The 16780-nt window shown below is 41.4% G+C and overlaps 1 protein-coding gene across 3 annotated transcripts; it reads right to left on the bottom strand.

The window, feature by feature from the left end:
- Window positions 1-1016: 1016 nt before the first annotated feature.
- LOC119741112 (probable beta-D-xylosidase 6) lies at window positions 1017-14956 on the bottom strand. 3 transcript variants are annotated; one of them, XM_038216789.1, is made up of 11 exons: window positions 14653-14956; window positions 11584-11934; window positions 10025-10184; window positions 9290-9460; window positions 7663-7754; window positions 6358-6832; window positions 5650-5872; window positions 4527-4616; window positions 3040-3248; window positions 1858-2061; window positions 1017-1474 (listed from the first exon to the last, which is right to left on the bottom strand). In XM_038216789.1, the coding sequence occupies exons 2-11, from the start codon at window positions 11895-11897 to the stop codon at window positions 1172-1174; spliced, it is 2241 nt and encodes a 746-aa protein (XP_038072717.1). In that variant the 5' UTR covers window positions 11898-11934; window positions 14653-14956; the 3' UTR covers window positions 1017-1171. The 3 variants fall into 3 exon arrangements, with proteins under 3 accessions (XP_038072717.1, XP_038072718.1, XP_038072719.1); XM_038216790.1 differs by having other exon boundaries at window positions 11584-11931; XM_038216791.1 differs by having other exon boundaries at window positions 14903-14922.
- Between the last annotated feature and the right edge of the window lie 1824 nt (window positions 14957-16780).

Below are 16780 nucleotides of genomic sequence, written 5' to 3'. Positions count from 1 at the left end.
TTATAAAATCAAAATTGTTGACCTCAACTTCCATTCAACCGATCACGCGGATAACAAATGGGTACATTCAATCAAGGGAGTCTGTGACTAGACTAGGGTTTAGTACCAAGACGTTACATAAAAAGAGAATATGGACTGGCGAGACTTACATGCTCTATTGAATACACTATTTTGGCAATTCCAAGCATGAATTCTCATTTTGGATTTGGGATAACCATTTGAATCAAAGGATCCCCCCCCCCCAATCACCAACTAATTTCAACTACTGTAAGAGCAGATTTGTTACAAGTAAAATGTGATATTTATTAACAGATTCTCACCATACTTCGGCATAAAATAGGATGGGTTAGGCCTAATGGTATGTTCTACTTAAAAGGAGCAGTGACCAGTTTCAGAAAGCTGGAGCTTCACATGAGAAAAGCCAAAAGGGAAAGTTGCTGAATGAGCAGGTAAAAGTCTCGTTGAGCAATTTAAAAAAATTGAACACCGACTAGAAGTAAGGCACACAAAAACAAGTACATGTAGGACATTATGGGCCAAACTAAAACTTAGCTGTTGCTTTACTTTTAACTTCAGCAGGAAAAGTAGGTTGTCCAATTACTTTACAGCGAAGTAAAAGCTTGTGCTTCTACACGCAAGTAAAGGGTTTCATATAGGAAACCATATGGAAAACCATAAACCGTATGAAAAACCATATGGAAAACCATATGGAAAACCATATGGAAAACCATACGGAAAACCATACGGAAAACCATATGGAAAACCAGACACTTTTATGGAAAATGAGGAAGTCCCTTGCTGTTTATTCATAAGATGGAATTTTGCGTCAGGGTGATGTAAATCAAATTAGGTTTTGGCCCTTCACCGACGTATAAACACTGTCCCTTGCTGATTACTGAAATTTGCTGATATATGTTTATTTTTTTTATTTTTTTTTTAAGTAATACTACACATGGAACGTAATACTTAAGTCTTTCAATGTATGAACGTCTCTCACTAGTGTTTTGCTCTATCTGCAGCATTTTGGTAACCAACTTTTTCCTACTTCGGTTTATGAAACTGGCCACAATCAACAAGCACAGTGATAACTTTAGAGGAATATTAATCCTAACCATAGCTAAAGGTTTACCCCCCACCGGTACCTCCAACATTTGTGCCTGTCACCTATTAACTATTGAGGGCAGTCTGATAGTTTTGTCATCGACCCCATCACGGTGAATGCAGATGTCAGGACATTGGAGCTTATGCGTCTCTTCTGCCCAGGCTGCTGACCACCGGCGTAGAGATAGAACTTGCCCGGCTGGACCATCAGGGTGTCAGCCTGTGTGTTGTAGATCGCCCTCACACGGGCTGGAACGGTCAGGTAGCTGGTAATCTGATTCTGAGGGGTTGTTTGCACACGGAGGAATGCTCCCAGTTGGAGTTTGGGTACCGGGTAGACTGCATCCGGCCAGCCGATGTACACCTGAAGCACCTGTTGCAATGAAAGAAAAGAACACAACATCAGTGTTGGTATTAGTTTCACTATTGTAGTTTCACTATGTAATATATCTTTGAAAACACTAAGGTATCCACAAGTAATTCAATGGTCTCCTCAATCTTTTGGTAAGTGTACTTCAGTCATTGTTATGAGACTGAAGAGGCTGAAATCAAAATAGCTATATTAAGCCAATGTTGTATATAATTCAATTGTTGTTTAATAACTGCTTAACATTATAACACATCTCACAATTTCTGCAGTCAATCAACTGTCTATTTCTAACATGACTAAATATAAATTTTTACAAGATATAGCATAAGTATACATTGTACACAATACTTGAAACATACGTCAATCTTATTGATATAATAGCTAACCTCATCTCCGGCATAATGGCCAACATTGGTCAAGGTCACACTGACGTGCATATCATCACAGGGTTTAAGAAGAGGGTTGGACACCACGACCTTGTCGTAAGTGAACTCGGTGAAGGACAGACCATAACCAAACGGGTAGAAGGGGGTGCCAGTGAAGTAACGATAACCACGATTGAAGAAGCTATTGTTGGTCATTGGAGGCACCTGTAGGGACATTGTCAAGATACAAATGTCATTAATCAAACTGAACCTGAAAGTCTAAATTAAGGACAATATACATTAATTGTAAATACTCAGTGAAACAAGTCAGTAAATCAGTCAATCAGTGAATATGTCAGTCATCGGACAATCGACTGGCCCTTCAGTCTAGCAAAAACAGGCTCAGAACATTATGATATGAAAAAGAACTTTAACAGGTCATAGCTTAAGGTCCTGATGATGTCAACTTTCTCTGACCAAGCATTGGCTTAATAAGAGTAATGTGCATTTGCACCATGTGACATATCTCTCTCTTGAGTTTGTGAGGTTCAGAAAAGAACCGGGAGAAACTCAACGCTTTGGACAATGTGCTCTGCCTGGCATCAGGAGATGTACGGAACCTCATAACCTCACAAAATATAATTGTTTCATGGTGCAACCGCAAACTTACCCTTATTGCTCACTTAACCGGGCAAACCGTCAAATATTATCAACTATTGGCTTATTTTTTTTTTGGGGGGGGGGGTAAAATCAAAGCAATCAGAGCGATGTGTAGCCTGGTGATCATACCACTGAGCCAAAAGCAAAGTCCAACTAAACAAGGCAATGGACCGATCCAGTAAGCACCGCCCCATGGTGTTCTGACCAATCACAGCCGTGGTTTATGTCCGACGTGCATGCACTAAAGTCCGACATGCATGCACGCGCGTATGATGCGCGCGGAAGGAACACGCAAAACTGTGATTAACTGATCAGAATGGCTACTCATGCAGTCTTTTCATGTTGTTTTTTGGTCAACACAATGACCCAACGATCCAGATCATTCACTGGGGTAACGAGGTAATCCTATACAATAGCACTGCCTAGCTCTCTGCACCAGTCCAAGTAACAAATGACAGTCAGTGAGTCTGTCACTGAGATAGGTACAAGAAGGCAACTAGCTAGTCTGGCCCTTTGTGATCAGAAAACAACCAATCAACCTACATCATCCATAGAAGCCGGCCATGTGAACGGTAGCCTTCCTGCAGGATTGCCATCCGGGCCATTGGTCATAAAACGAGCGACAGCCAAGCCTGCTGCCTGAGCAGGGAGCCAACACTCCACAATGGCGTGAACGTCGGGACTTTCATCAGCCCAGGTGACGTTCAACGGTCCGGCGTTGAAGAGGAGTAGAACCACTGGTCGGCCTTTGGCTGAAGATGAAAAGGAAGTTATTCATTTGTGGTGCATAAAAACAGGTAATATCTACGGTATATAAAACAGATATTAATACAGGAACCGTGAATAATCAGTTTGGGAGAGACAGAGAGGTAATGATTTGGAGTGGGCAATACAAAAAAATTATACTTCATGGCCAGGGATTATTTAGTCTTTCGCCATTCAAATAATTTAGACCATCATGAACAAAAATTGAATTAGACCAAAATGGCCTCGACACTGGACATTGAAAAGGCCAGTTTACAATTTTAAGTGAAAGCAAAGAGAATTTCACAATGTCAACAAATGCACGATCAAGTTCGTGTGAATGACCCAGGCTAAATTCTGAGAGCGAATCAAAACGTTCAATGTTGATCCCAAAAAGTGAAAATACAACATGGATTCATCCTCAACATTTTGGAAAATGATTTGTTCATTTTTTAGTCCAATGCTGTGATATCAGGATCTGCAGTATTGCATAGCTTGGGCTCACAAATGTAGCTGGTGCTTCCATTGTCTGAGATGGCTTATTTTGAACTGGAATAATTAAAGCATTTAAGGCCAAAAAAAATAAATATTGGGTCTCTGGTCAGACTGAAGTTCCGGAATTGATGCGGGGACGCGGCTTGTACAGACAAGGTGGGGTACTATTTTGCTTTTTTGGTGTCCTCATGTACATTGGTGTTCTCCATAATTTGCCTTGGTGCTCTCGATCATTTGCCTTGGTGCAATTTCCCATTCCTTGGTGCTCTTTGATAAAAAAAAATTGAGGAGGTGCGGCAATAGAGGGCGCTGTTGGAGCTACAGTGGAACATTTTGGGAAAAAAAAGATTGACGCGCATGATTAAAATCGACGCGCACGCTGACCAGAGACCGATTTTTTTTTTTTTTTGGCCTAACCCTCCTGCTGTTTGAAGAGTCACAGGCAGTCAACAAATAAATCCCCTGCCATGCCTTTTACACAGGCTAGTCACCAACAGTCAGATATTTCAAGCAAGACTGTGACTAGTCAAATTCAGTCAACAGATAAAACCAGGCAAGTGGTACGCACAGCTGGCTTATCAATCACCTCAAGTCAAAGCACAGCTGCTTCAGGTTATATGAACAGTCACAGCCAGTCAATCCTGCTTTATGTAGGCTGGGAGCTCTTAACTGTTGAAAACAGTCACTTGATTGATTTTGAATGAATTCGGACAACTTTGCGCAGAATGTATGTTTGCATTAGAGGGTTAAGGTACTTTTGCCATTTGTCATGGCTGGGCTCAAGAATTTACCATATTTGACAGCATCTTGTAGGAGCTGTAGCTGAGAACCTGGCAGGGTCATGTTTTTGCGGTCCTTAGACTCACTCTCTACTGATGTACCTAAACCGCAACACAAAACACACAATTTCAAGGGTTACAAAGTTGTAGATAAGAAGTCATGGATATACACAAGTTCATTGCAAAATGACTTTGAATGTTTATGAGACGAGCGTTTCAAAGCTTGAAAGCTTTAACATGAAACTGCTTAGAGGTTTTAAAGGATTTGGTGGGGGTAGGAGGGTGAAGCCCAAGGCCCTGGAATAGTCAAATACAAAGCATGTGCCAGTGATTCCTACATAGTGGAGGAGTTTGCAGGATACAGGGAAGGCTCCTAGCAACATTGAGGGAAAAAATGTTGCAACCTGACGCCACTTCCGCGATTGCGTACAAAGTCTTTGGAGAGTCAAGAAAATTGTCTAAGTATTTCCTAACAAAAGTGGAAATGTTTCTCAGTCCCAGATTCATGTCTTATCATCATTTTTGCAATGAATGACCTTCACTGAGATGAAGAAAAAGTGGCGTCCGGTTGCAACATTTTTCCACATTGAGAGTTAAAAATGTTGGGAATGTTTCTGGTTGTTGACTCATGTGCGAACTATGTAGGTGACCCATCCCAGCAAGTTTCTGGATCATGCATGCAATTCTAACCAGGCATGATATTAGAACCTAAGGAAATATAGGAAAAAGGTTCTGAAGATCCCCAAAAGAATAATGTCCACAGTAGGGAATGCTGAAAATGGAGAAAATAAAAGGAAATGAAAGGAGGAAAGCAAATAGGAAATCCGAATAAAAGAGGGATACCATCATGCCTGAACCAAAGAAAATGTCTAACTAAGAAGGGAGGATTTTGCTTGCAAAATATAGACTGGTTTCCAGGCTCTACATTATATCCTAGACTGTGAATGAAGGTTGGGAACCAGACTGGAAGCGACAGCAACTACCTCACTGGTTTACATGTCAGTGTACAAGTACGCATCAGGGGAGTTCCTAACACTGACAGTGATGGTTTGCATTTTCTACCATGACAGGTAATTTTAAGAATATTACAAGAACTACATGAATTTATCTAAAAAATACTTAAAATATACTATACCTGTGCCCAAGCATACAACGACAAAGTCCACATCAGCGACAGCATCCATGATGTCAGTCTGATTATACTTGTCACACTTGGGGTCATCGCAGCCGCCAGCGTATTTCACTTTGTATGCAATCTTCATCAAGCCCTCCCTGGCTGTAGTGATGTATTCACGCGAAGTGCCTGGTGGGTAGTCTCCGAACGGATCGTAGGGCGAGTCTGCCATAGGGCCGACAACCTGTTTGAATGAAGCACCATCAGAAAATGACTGTTTATATCTAGAATGGCATTGTTAGAGAAGCCACCTCCCTTCCAAAGTGATCTAGCCAACAAAGCTGCCTACCCCACAAAGCGGGCAAGGCGAAGTCCCGTAAACATTTAAATGTGATGCAAATTAGGATGTGCATAAAAAAATTTTTTAATGGCATTCAATGACACCTTTTTTTAAAAGAAACTCAATGACAACATAAATGTGTTGTCTTAAATCTCATTTTTTTAAGATATTGCAGATACTCCTATGTGGCTTTCATGACTAAAAAGTGTAGTTTTTAAGCCAGGAAATGACTGGTTTAGGCATGGGCCGTCACAAATGGTGTTCTGAGGTGTCAGTTATATTAAGGGTTTATCATAAGTTGTGTTGTGGTTAGGGCCATCGCAAAACTTGAGACTGGAGAGCGGTGTGATGAACTTGTAAGGAACTTGACAGCAAGTATTAAGACTCACAGCCAGTGTTTCAATCTTGCCGACTGGTAGGACTTTCCCGATGTGCTTCAGCAAGACAAACGTCCTGACAGCCACAGAGACAGCCAGCTCTTGATGCGCGGCACTCTCCACCACATCATCCACGTTCAGCTTGGTGTATGGGTTCATCTCTGGGGGGTCAAACTCCCCGAGCCTCATCCTGGTGTAGAAGAGCGGCCGGACCAGGGTGGTCATCTGCTCCATGCTGATCAGGCCCAGTTGCACGGCCTGGGTCAGGTGAGTGTAAATGGGCACCTTGGCCCCTGTCAGCTCCAGGTTGCAACCAGCCTGGATGGCCGCTACGGTCGAGTCTAGCGGGCCTGTGGTGTAGTTGTGAGCAGTGTGAAGGAACTCCAGCGCTTCATCGTCGCTGGTGACGTAACCTTTGAAGCCCCACTGATTACGGACAACGTCAGTCAAGTATTTCTTGTTGGCGCAGGCAGGAACACCATTAATGCTTGAAAAGAAAAAGAGACGTCGGTGTTGACACGTCAGAAGCATCGAGGCTCATGTTAATGTCACAAAACATGTTTGATTAATTATCCACGTTTTAATTTTGACACTCTTGAGGTATTTTTAAAATTTTGAAACTTTTATTTATTCATAAGCTGGAATTTCCATCACCCCGACGTAAATTCAATCTTATGAACAGTCTGGTTGCTGTACCCGCCGCTGTATCAGATTAAAACCAGCCAGCCGACCCTGGCAAGCTCAGTGGTCAAGTAGTATGCATTAGTAAGCAGGGGGTCGTGGGTTCAAGTCCCACCCGAGTAGTTTGTGAATTTGCCTGACAATGACTTGGGACAACACTGAGTATACAAACTTAACATTGATAACAGCTTCCTCAGTAATAGCCCCATAAATGTGGCCAATTTACTGGGCTACCTCCGTAAATAAAGGCCACACTTCCACCATGTACAAAAACATGTAGAACTTGTCAAATTTTGATTTTCACATTTAGGCTTAGTTTGTAGTTTATTTTTGCTTTAGAGGCATACTCACCCTCTTTATAGGCTGATCAGAAAGTGCTGCCTTTTTCAGATGTCTATTTTTCGTGAAATTTCCAGTTTCGTTGAAATTGCAAAAACATGAAATTTCACAAAAATTAAACATCTGAAAAAGGCAGAAATTTCTGATTAGCCTATCAAGAGGGTGAGAATTTTTTTGTTCATGGTGCAAGTGTGGCCTTTATTTACGGAGGTAGTCCAGTAAATTGGCCACATTTATGGGGCTACCTCAGTAACAAAGGGTCAATCATTTAAAGTCAATTGCAGGATCTTAACCAACCTGTTATAGCTACACATCAAGTTGAATGTTCCGCCCTTGACACATTCATGGAACATTGGCATGTATGTCATCTGCATGTCTGCCTCACTCACCTGAATTCAGAAAGCCAAAACAACAAACGTCTGGTAATATAACAAAAGGTTATACAACATTTGCTTTAAAAATGGGATAAATGGATGGATTGGGGGTTAGTATTTTCTAGCAAATGTTGTTACACCGACCTGTTTTCAAGTTTTGTGTTCATAGATGCTGAAAAAGAGTTTTTAAAAAATCCTGTTCTTGTAGTCTTGTTCCCTGACCTTATTTTATACGAAATGGAGCTATTTATACAATGTAGTCATCACGGAATTGTCAGGGACCCACATTAGCTAGCTTGCACCCATAACGTTCAAGATGTGCAATCGATTGCAAACAAAATGTGGACTAACTAAATTTGGTAAATTGGGGGCAGTATATTAAAAAAGTCAGGTTTTTTTCCCCATCGTTGGAAATTGATACAAACATTCTGCTTTTCTTGAAAATGACAGCACACCAAGTGCAATGATTTCACGGGATGCTTGAGAATATCAATCACTTACAGTTCAAGTAAGGTATTTCAAGATAATTTGGTAGTTTTGTTTTTGATATTTGCAAATGTTGTATATTACCTTTAACATCAATTTTAAAATGAAACCAAACAAAATCTGCAGTACAGGTTACTGGAAAAATTGCACAACTTACTTGCCTAGCTAGACAACTAGGGCTAGGCAAGTATGGCTGCAAAAGGAACCAATGGCCAAACACTGACATCTACTGAACAGTAAGCACATATACCGCGTTTCCTTACAGGCAGAGAACATCATTTGTCATTTGTGCATTTTTTTTTCGTTTGAAGCAACAGAAGTGCTCAAAATCTGAAGCAGGGTGCTTAACAACTAACCTGATGAAAAATTATGTCAGTGAACGCTGTACATTCTGAGAAAACTATATCCTAGGATCTGGATTTCAATTAAAAAGTTGCCAAGTCATGTTTTGAATAACGCCAAAAATCAGCATCCGGGACACATTCTCATTCAGCCAATTGCAGCTACACGATGTCACACACTGAACTGACAAACAATAGCGATCGAGCGCGCCCATGTGTCGTGTCAACGCTTGTGCACAGCCATTCAAGGCTTTGCCAAATTAAAAACAAACTACTAACAGAAATTTCCAAAACTGCGTCTTTAGATGCATCTTTGGAAATGTCCTTCTTTTATTGTTTTCTTCAAAATGACAGCATGCCAGAAAGAATAATTTCACAGGGAGTTTAGTGACATTACTATCTTTCAACCAAGTGTGCTTTTCAACAATAATTTTGTCAGTTTCTTTTTGCACAGCTGAAAATGAAATACTCTATTTTTAATAGTAACAGGTATAATGAGATTTGAAGGTTTGCATGGTGGAAAGATACTAGGACAAGATAAGTTTGCGGTAGCACCATGTGAATAAATGTCTAAAATAAACTATACCATTAATTTGCTTAGCAGTGTTTTTTGTTTTTTAAGCACTTCCAAAACATTTAGTGCAAGCCTGGCACTTGGAAGGTTAAACAAAATAACATGTCAATGCAACAAGTTTTAATGCAGGCTATTATTTTGATACTTACAACTGAATTGTATTTGAATCGGGATGATGGTATATCCTCGGGTCCATCGTAGGCAAACATGTGTTTGCAGCCTGAGCTTGTACGGACATAGCGTGCATCATCTCCGTGTAGACCAGCCACATATGCCTTGGCAAACTCTCCCGTCAAGAAAGGATCCTCACCATAGGTTTCCTAGTACATAAGTTTGTGGGTTAGAATGTTGCCACTGACTGAAAACGTGACAGACAAAAGTTTGCTGAGATGTCAATCAAAATAATCAAGGACTTCAGTGCTTTCCTTCATTTGCCCTCCAGGGTGTACAAAGCCCATGGACCCCATCACAGCATGCAACAAATGTTTTACATGGTAATAGACCACTAACGTCTGAAACTGTGGGGTCTCTTCCTGTTGCGGTACAAAATTGGCAAACTTTTCACACATAATTTTCCGTATTTTTCCGTGCTGATGCTGTCCTGTTCAAAAATCACATTTCTGATCACGTCTTTGAAACGATAGAGAAACCTCTTCTTTAATTGGAGGCGAACTGTTGTCATCTGCCAACATTATTATGGTGAAATTACGGTGAAATTTGCAGTTCATGTTGATTTTGACACGGCCGGGTAAGCAAGATGATAGTGTGGACTGCCCTTTAGATTTCACTTTCACAACATGCTAATAATGGTAGAAGTGTATTTCGTTACCCAAGGCTTTGTTTTATGTGTAATAAAAAACTTGTACCAAACACATTTTTGTTACCTGAATTCTTCCCCACAGGGGATGTCTCACAATGTTGATGACAGGACTAAAGCAGCTCAGTCCTCCAAAATCCTTGTATATCCCGTGGCTTGTGTAGTTGTTATACTTGGCACGGACTTCTGTACTGGTAGCTGTGCCAACATCAGTGAGTAGATCAACACTAAAAATGATTTAACATGAGATTCAGAGAGCTGTATGTGAATTTATACCGTGTCCATGTACTAATTTAAAAGTCTTTGTTATAATACATTTACTAGGATCAGGCATGTATATACATGTACCATATGTACCTCAGGTTATGTCTAAAAAATCGGAACGCTTGGAACGTTCCAAGTAGGAACATCACTTCCAATTTGAAACATGCATTGTTCCCACTGGGAACAGCCAGGTGATCCCGCTTGGGAACATTGGTCTATGCGTGTGCACGCTTGCTCGCAAACGGCCTGCTCCAGTTGGGAACAAGGGAACACAGCGTGTTCCTGATGGGAACACACAGTGTTCCTAAAAGGAATGTTCCACACAGAACAGGAACTTTTGGACTCTTGAGATGCTCACTGGTCATTAACCCTAACCCTCCAGGGTATGTTTGCTAGAACCCTGCCAAACGTAGCAACATGCAACACTTGACTAAGTGACAAGCCTGCCCAGTGTAGCAAGATCCATCAGGGGAAAAGTCTCAAGGCCACAATGCCTCAGAGTCGGTGGTCACCGCATGCAGCAGGATACAACTGTGGCATTGTTTCATGGGACTTAGCTCTCATTGTTTCAGAGTTGGCCATTCATGCACTGGTGTTGGTAGCTGAACGCATCAAAGTGCACCAGTTCTTTTCCACCTGATGCACTGTGCTGCGTCTGGCAGGGTTAGGGTTAGTGTGTGAACAACAGTTTCTTGGGTAGAAGTTTCCAAGACTGGATTTGATTCATCTTGTAGATAGTACCTTTTACCGCTTCAGTGACTTGACAGCACTTACCAGGGATCTGGACCAGCTGCCATAAACATACCCCTGCTCAACCCAACAGGATCCAACTAGTTTACATACCCACTGGGCCTGTTGGAGTGAGCAGTAAACCCCTTGAATTTATTCCTGTTGAAATCAGTTGGATTCAGCAGGCAACTGAAAACATACAGAGTCAGGTTCTGTTGAGTGCTGGTAAATAACATCAAGTTGGACTCTGTTGGATTGAGCATGCCAGTCGTTTCGTATGTTCAGGTACCCAACAACTTGGCAAATTGGACTATGTGGGACTGGTTTGGATTGAGCAGGAAACTCTTATGAGTAACTGTCCACCTCCAGTGGATTTAGCAGGGTAATCCTGGGGAACTATTAGGGGTTTAGTTAAGGGAACAGTCTTTGGACCAAGACTAGACTTCATTAGGACTGCAGGTTGTCAAATTGCCAAAGTGTTGGCAGGATAGGCACAGCAATGTTAGATTGAAGGCCCAACCCAATGTGTTGCCAATTTTTAAGCTTCATATTTGCCCAAGCCCAATTCCATGACTTGACATTAGAATTCTAAGTTCTAAAAAAGGGCCTAATGTAACAGAACCAAAATATTACCTGAATGATGCAGCCAAACCAATTGGCATTGCAAATGATGTTGCATTCCCAGAATCGACATCACCACGTAGACACTCAGTGCACCAGTTATATGGGCCGATACCGAGTCGTGTGATCGGAAATGTAGGGCCGTTGCTCTTGTAGCCTGCTCGGGTCATCTGGGCGGCAATCTCATCCAGGGAGAGTCTGGGGATGAGGTCATCTAGACGCTCCTCCCAGGACAAGGAGGTATTCTGGAATGGGAAGCCGGCAACAGCGATGGAAACGGAGAGTAGGACTGAAAGAAGAGCAAGGCACAGCTTGGCTGGCGTCATCTTGGTTCCTGATCTACCTCTTTTGAATCTTGTGCTGCTGAGAGACCATAAACGCAAGATCATACATCATCATCAGACTTGTCAGAAAACATGACATGTATGTATAGGCCAGTGGCGGTTCTATGGGGGGGGGGGGGCGGCTGCGGCCGGGAGGCTTTAGCCCCCCCAAAAAATGTGTCCTGCCCTGCCCCCCAAAAAAACAAAAAATCCATAAAAATAAAAATGCACTAGCAAAATGTAAGAATTTGACGTACATGGGAACAGTCTCTCCCTAAATGAGAAGGGTGCATTTGTAGGCCGGCGGCCTACACTTTTAGTTAATATAGTGTGCGTGATTGTAGGATTTTATCAGCGCTACCCATTGAAAATATGGCATGAGGCCCCCCCCCCTAAGGTAATTAGTTTCCTTTCAACCAGAACTTAGATAAAGGAAATAGGATAAAGTAAACAATTCACAACATAACATTTTCAGGGATTTTAGACCGTTTATTAATTCCCTGTTAAGCGACATGCAAAACCAACAGGAGTGCTGCGGTTAGAAGACAGAGTTTTGATTTTTGTGGGAAATCTTGAGGTTAACATGGTCAAACGAAGATGAACACAACGAAACATATCCCTACAAACAGAGCTGTATTGTAATTGGCTCTCTTTTGTCTTTGGTCTTTTGTCTTCTAAAGGCAGTTAGGTGCCAGTCTATTTTCTCTTGTATTCCATGTTTTCAATACCTTAAGTTTTGGGATGCACCATGTTAAGTCTGAGCCAAGTCTCCTGTATAACATGTACACATGTAGCATGCAGATTTATGCGATCTCGTGCCTCAGCCAATCGGAGTCGACTTTACTAAATCGTGACGTCATTTCATTCCCAAATCAGGACTAAAACTGTGATTGGTCAATTCGAATGCAGTGTTTTGTAATACAACAACAGCCAGGCGCTTGTCGCGTTACATAATACAGAGCGCGTATCCACAGCCTTTGTTGCTGTGTCTGGGGGATTTTTTTATCCATGTCTAACTACAATGTATGACGTGACAACGGGTAAATGACCGAAGACCCGATATAAAAAACGCCTGCTGACTGGTCAAAATCCAGAGGTCAAGATGCGGTTGTCTTGCATAATTAATCAGCGAATCTGCTCAAATGTAATAGACCATGGCGTACGCCATGGCCTGTTACATAGACTAGACAATGTACATAGTACTGAGAGTCCCAAATTTTCGGACTAGTTTAAGTTTAGCCATGGAGGAAAGGCGATCGAGTATCTACGGGCCCGGTTCCTATAAGGGAAAAAAAATCCACTTTTGAATTATTTGACCTACCAAACTCGTTTAGTTAGCGACATTAAGAACACACAGCCTACAGCCTGGTATGTCATAGATAATGGGCAGGGTTTTGAATTTTTGAGGGAAATTTCGGTGTAAAATAAAAAATGAAGATGACAACGACAAAACACAACGCGAAAATACAGACATGAAAGATGGCGATCACCGCGCGATGTACCGTGAGCGCGCAAGGCGCGCTGAATGGCACGGCACCAACCATGCCAACCGTAAACAGCGTAGGAAAATCGTAATTTCGAAAAGATTTCCATATACATATATATACGAAGTTCACTCAACACCCTGTGTACAAACCCTATGAGATTGGACTGAAAAATTGTAAGTGTTTTCTAAGAAAATGCTTGTATTTTCTCACTGCTCAAATTGACTTTGATGACATGAAATTGCTATCTGGGGGCTTGTTAGTCAATACAGAGGAAAATTAGTGAACTTCGTATATGGAAATCTTCCTATAATTTCTACCAAAGAAACTGTTCAAAAATTACAAAAAGATGTCATTATACAACTACAAAGTAATTATTGAGAGAAGTCTGCTTAAACCATGGAGCTACATGTATAAACACAAGGTTGAAAATGTCGTTTTTGAGTAATAAAAACAAGATAGTGGATATTTTGCCGGCGGTAATTCCGGCAAGCTAATGTTTACTAAAGGTTTGCCAGCGGCAATCCCTATCAACAGAGGGCGCTGTACTAAAGATAGGGCTGAATTATAAGATATATTAAATTACCAACAGTTGTGTAGCACCTGTTATAAGTGGCCAATCTACATCTACATCTACATCTACGCAGGTACTCAGCAAAGTCCACTTCTGGATGTTAACGCTGAGCTGAGGCCAATTTACTGGACTAGGCCCTACCTCCGTAAATAAAGGCCACACTTGGACTTCCACCATTATATGTACAAAACATGTCGAACTTTGTCAAATTTTGTTTTTCGCATTGAGTTTGTAGTTTATTTTTGCTTAAGAAGCATACTCACCCTCTGTGTAGGCTAATCGGAAGGTGCTGCCTTTTTCAGATGTCTATTTTTCGTGAAATTTCCAGATTCGTTTGCACACGTTTGCGTATCAAAATTTCAACATGAAATTTCACAAAAATCAGACATCTGAAAAAGGCAGCACTTTCTGATTAGCATACAGAGGGTGAGTAGGCCCTATGCTAAAGCAAAACTTTAAGTATAAAAAAACAGTAACTGCACATGTTCAGTGCATATCCGGCAAGCTAACGTTTACTACGTTTGCCGTCTCCGGCTAAATATCCACTGCCTAAAAAACAACTCTTGATTCTAATTTGCGGATCGAAACAAAAAACAGGGACCCTAGACTACATGATCGCCAAAAAACCAAAAAAAAGAGGAAACATTGAGTAGAGTTAACCTCACGTACTTTAGGATGATTTTCCAGTCAAGGAACTTACCGATGATCTTTAACGATTGTGCTAGTGGAGAAATTGAATCGGCAACCACTACTAGTACTAGTGGCACTAGTGAAACAACTGACAACTCAGTTCCGGCCTCGATCACGCGTCACGCGTCCTTCGACTTATTATTGTTAATATTCTTATACAAACATTATGACGAATTATGTCACGAGACTGCTAGTGTATACATGTAGTGCCCGTATAACAAAAGCTCACAAAAATATAAACTTCTAAATAAAACACCAACATGCCAAAGGTCCCTCTTCATCCAAAGGTCTCTCTAAAAAGTCTAAACAATCATCCAAACCGCCTACACCAAAAACGCAGCTAGCCCCCACGTGAGCGGTCACGTGGGCTTAGCTGTTTTCAAAACGTCGCCTCTAATGGCTTCGGCTTTGACTCTGCTTTTTATATCATTTGGGAAGCCACGTTGACTGTCTAAACCCTATGAAAATCTTCTAAACCCTGCCTCATATTAAAAACATGATTCTTTGTTTTTGAAGTAGATCACAAACCTACATAATCCTGTCACAGTGTCCCAAAAGTCAAATTCCAAGTCACCCAAAGCCGAGTCTGAAACGAGGTTCAGGATTTGAAAAAGCTCGGTTATAATTTCTTATACTAGTAGTATAATGGACGTTCATTCGCGAATCATGCACAAAACAAAGAGGACATGTATTAATTCCTTATATAGGTCTTGCTATTTTTTCCAGTGATGTTTATGGACTTATGGTAGGGTAGATGAAGTCATAATCACAGCCATTTTCTGACATGCATTTATTTTCTACTGGTCACGATAGCAATTAATTAAGGAATCATGTTGTACTTCGTGATGATGACATCAAGTCCTACTCAAGTTTCATAGGCCCCTATTCATTGTTTATTTTGAAACGAAAAACAACTATATAACTTTCCTTCAGATAGACCTACAAATATACATAGACACTGGCAGCAAATGTTTGGGTATCATTTTCATTCTATATTGCGACTAGCATTCTGCCAAATCCGATTTTAGGGATTAAAGTGCCTACCCCAGGTAGGCATCGACGACGTAATTTTGATTGAAATCTCAACGGGTAAATGCAACGTAGGGAAAAATCTCTTCAACAGAATCATAGAGTTTACACTTTCTAATGAAATTGATGAGGTGCACCATGGGAGGCAGCTGATGAAATCATCGTTATCCTGTCAAGAATTGGCATCCACGACGAATTAGAAAGGCCATCGAGACCTACAACCACCACACCGTTCCCCAAGACATTGGTATCATCTTGGTGGCATCCGGCGCCCCCTATATCCACCAGCCCATTTCCATATGAGTCTCCTATACCCTCTGCCACCGTACCCACTTCCGACACAGCAGTGCAGTCAGTAACGTGAGCACACATCCCATTCCTCCACCAACAGCATCCTGACCCAGGCGCGGATCCAGGTGGAGGGTTTTGGGGGTCAACCCCCCCCCCCCCCCAGCTCTGTCAAAAAAAAAATTATCATACAAATTCCTTTAAAAAAATGCGACCCCCCCCCCCTGCTGTGACACCCAAAAAGAAATTATACTGGTATAATGTCCGCCTGTTCAAAATTTGAATAGCGCCCCTATTGAAATATGGTACCAGCCCCCCCCCCCCCCTTTGAAGGCCCGTCTTTAAGGAAAAAAATGATTTTTTAAAAATCCTATAATAAGCCAAAGGCTTAAGCAGCGTTGCTAATAAAGATACTACAGTTGATGAAACAAGTATTCTGTCATTTTCTTTGTTGTTCCTAACAGTCAGAACACACAATATTTTTTTTTTTTTGGCGAAATTGATTTTAGGGTTACTTCGTTCAAATAGTGATACAATTTGAACGTGTAGAGCAATCGAAATTAATTTCTTTTATAAATGGGCTTCCAAGTCATACCGGTAACTTTTTGGTGCTACATATATTTGGGGTTCCGCTTTTTTTTACTCGCCCTGTATGGTTTCTGACTAGCGCGCCTTGAATTGAAAAATGTTGGGACCATGAACATAGGGCTGGATAGCTCAGTTGGTAGACCACCGGGAAGGCAATCCGGAGGTCGCAGGTTCAAACCTAGCTCCAGTCCATTTCTTCGAAAAACCATTTGAACTAGTGAGGGCGCTATGCT

This window comes from Patiria miniata, unplaced genomic scaffold (assembly GCF_015706575.1).
Source record: "Patiria miniata isolate m_02_andy unplaced genomic scaffold, ASM1570657v1 HiC_scaffold_5, whole genome shotgun sequence".
NCBI classification, from domain to species: Eukaryota; Metazoa; Echinodermata; class Asteroidea; order Valvatida; family Asterinidae; genus Patiria; species Patiria miniata.
Note: the sequence above shows the minus strand (reverse complement) of the source record. Positions and strands in the feature narration are given on the sequence as shown.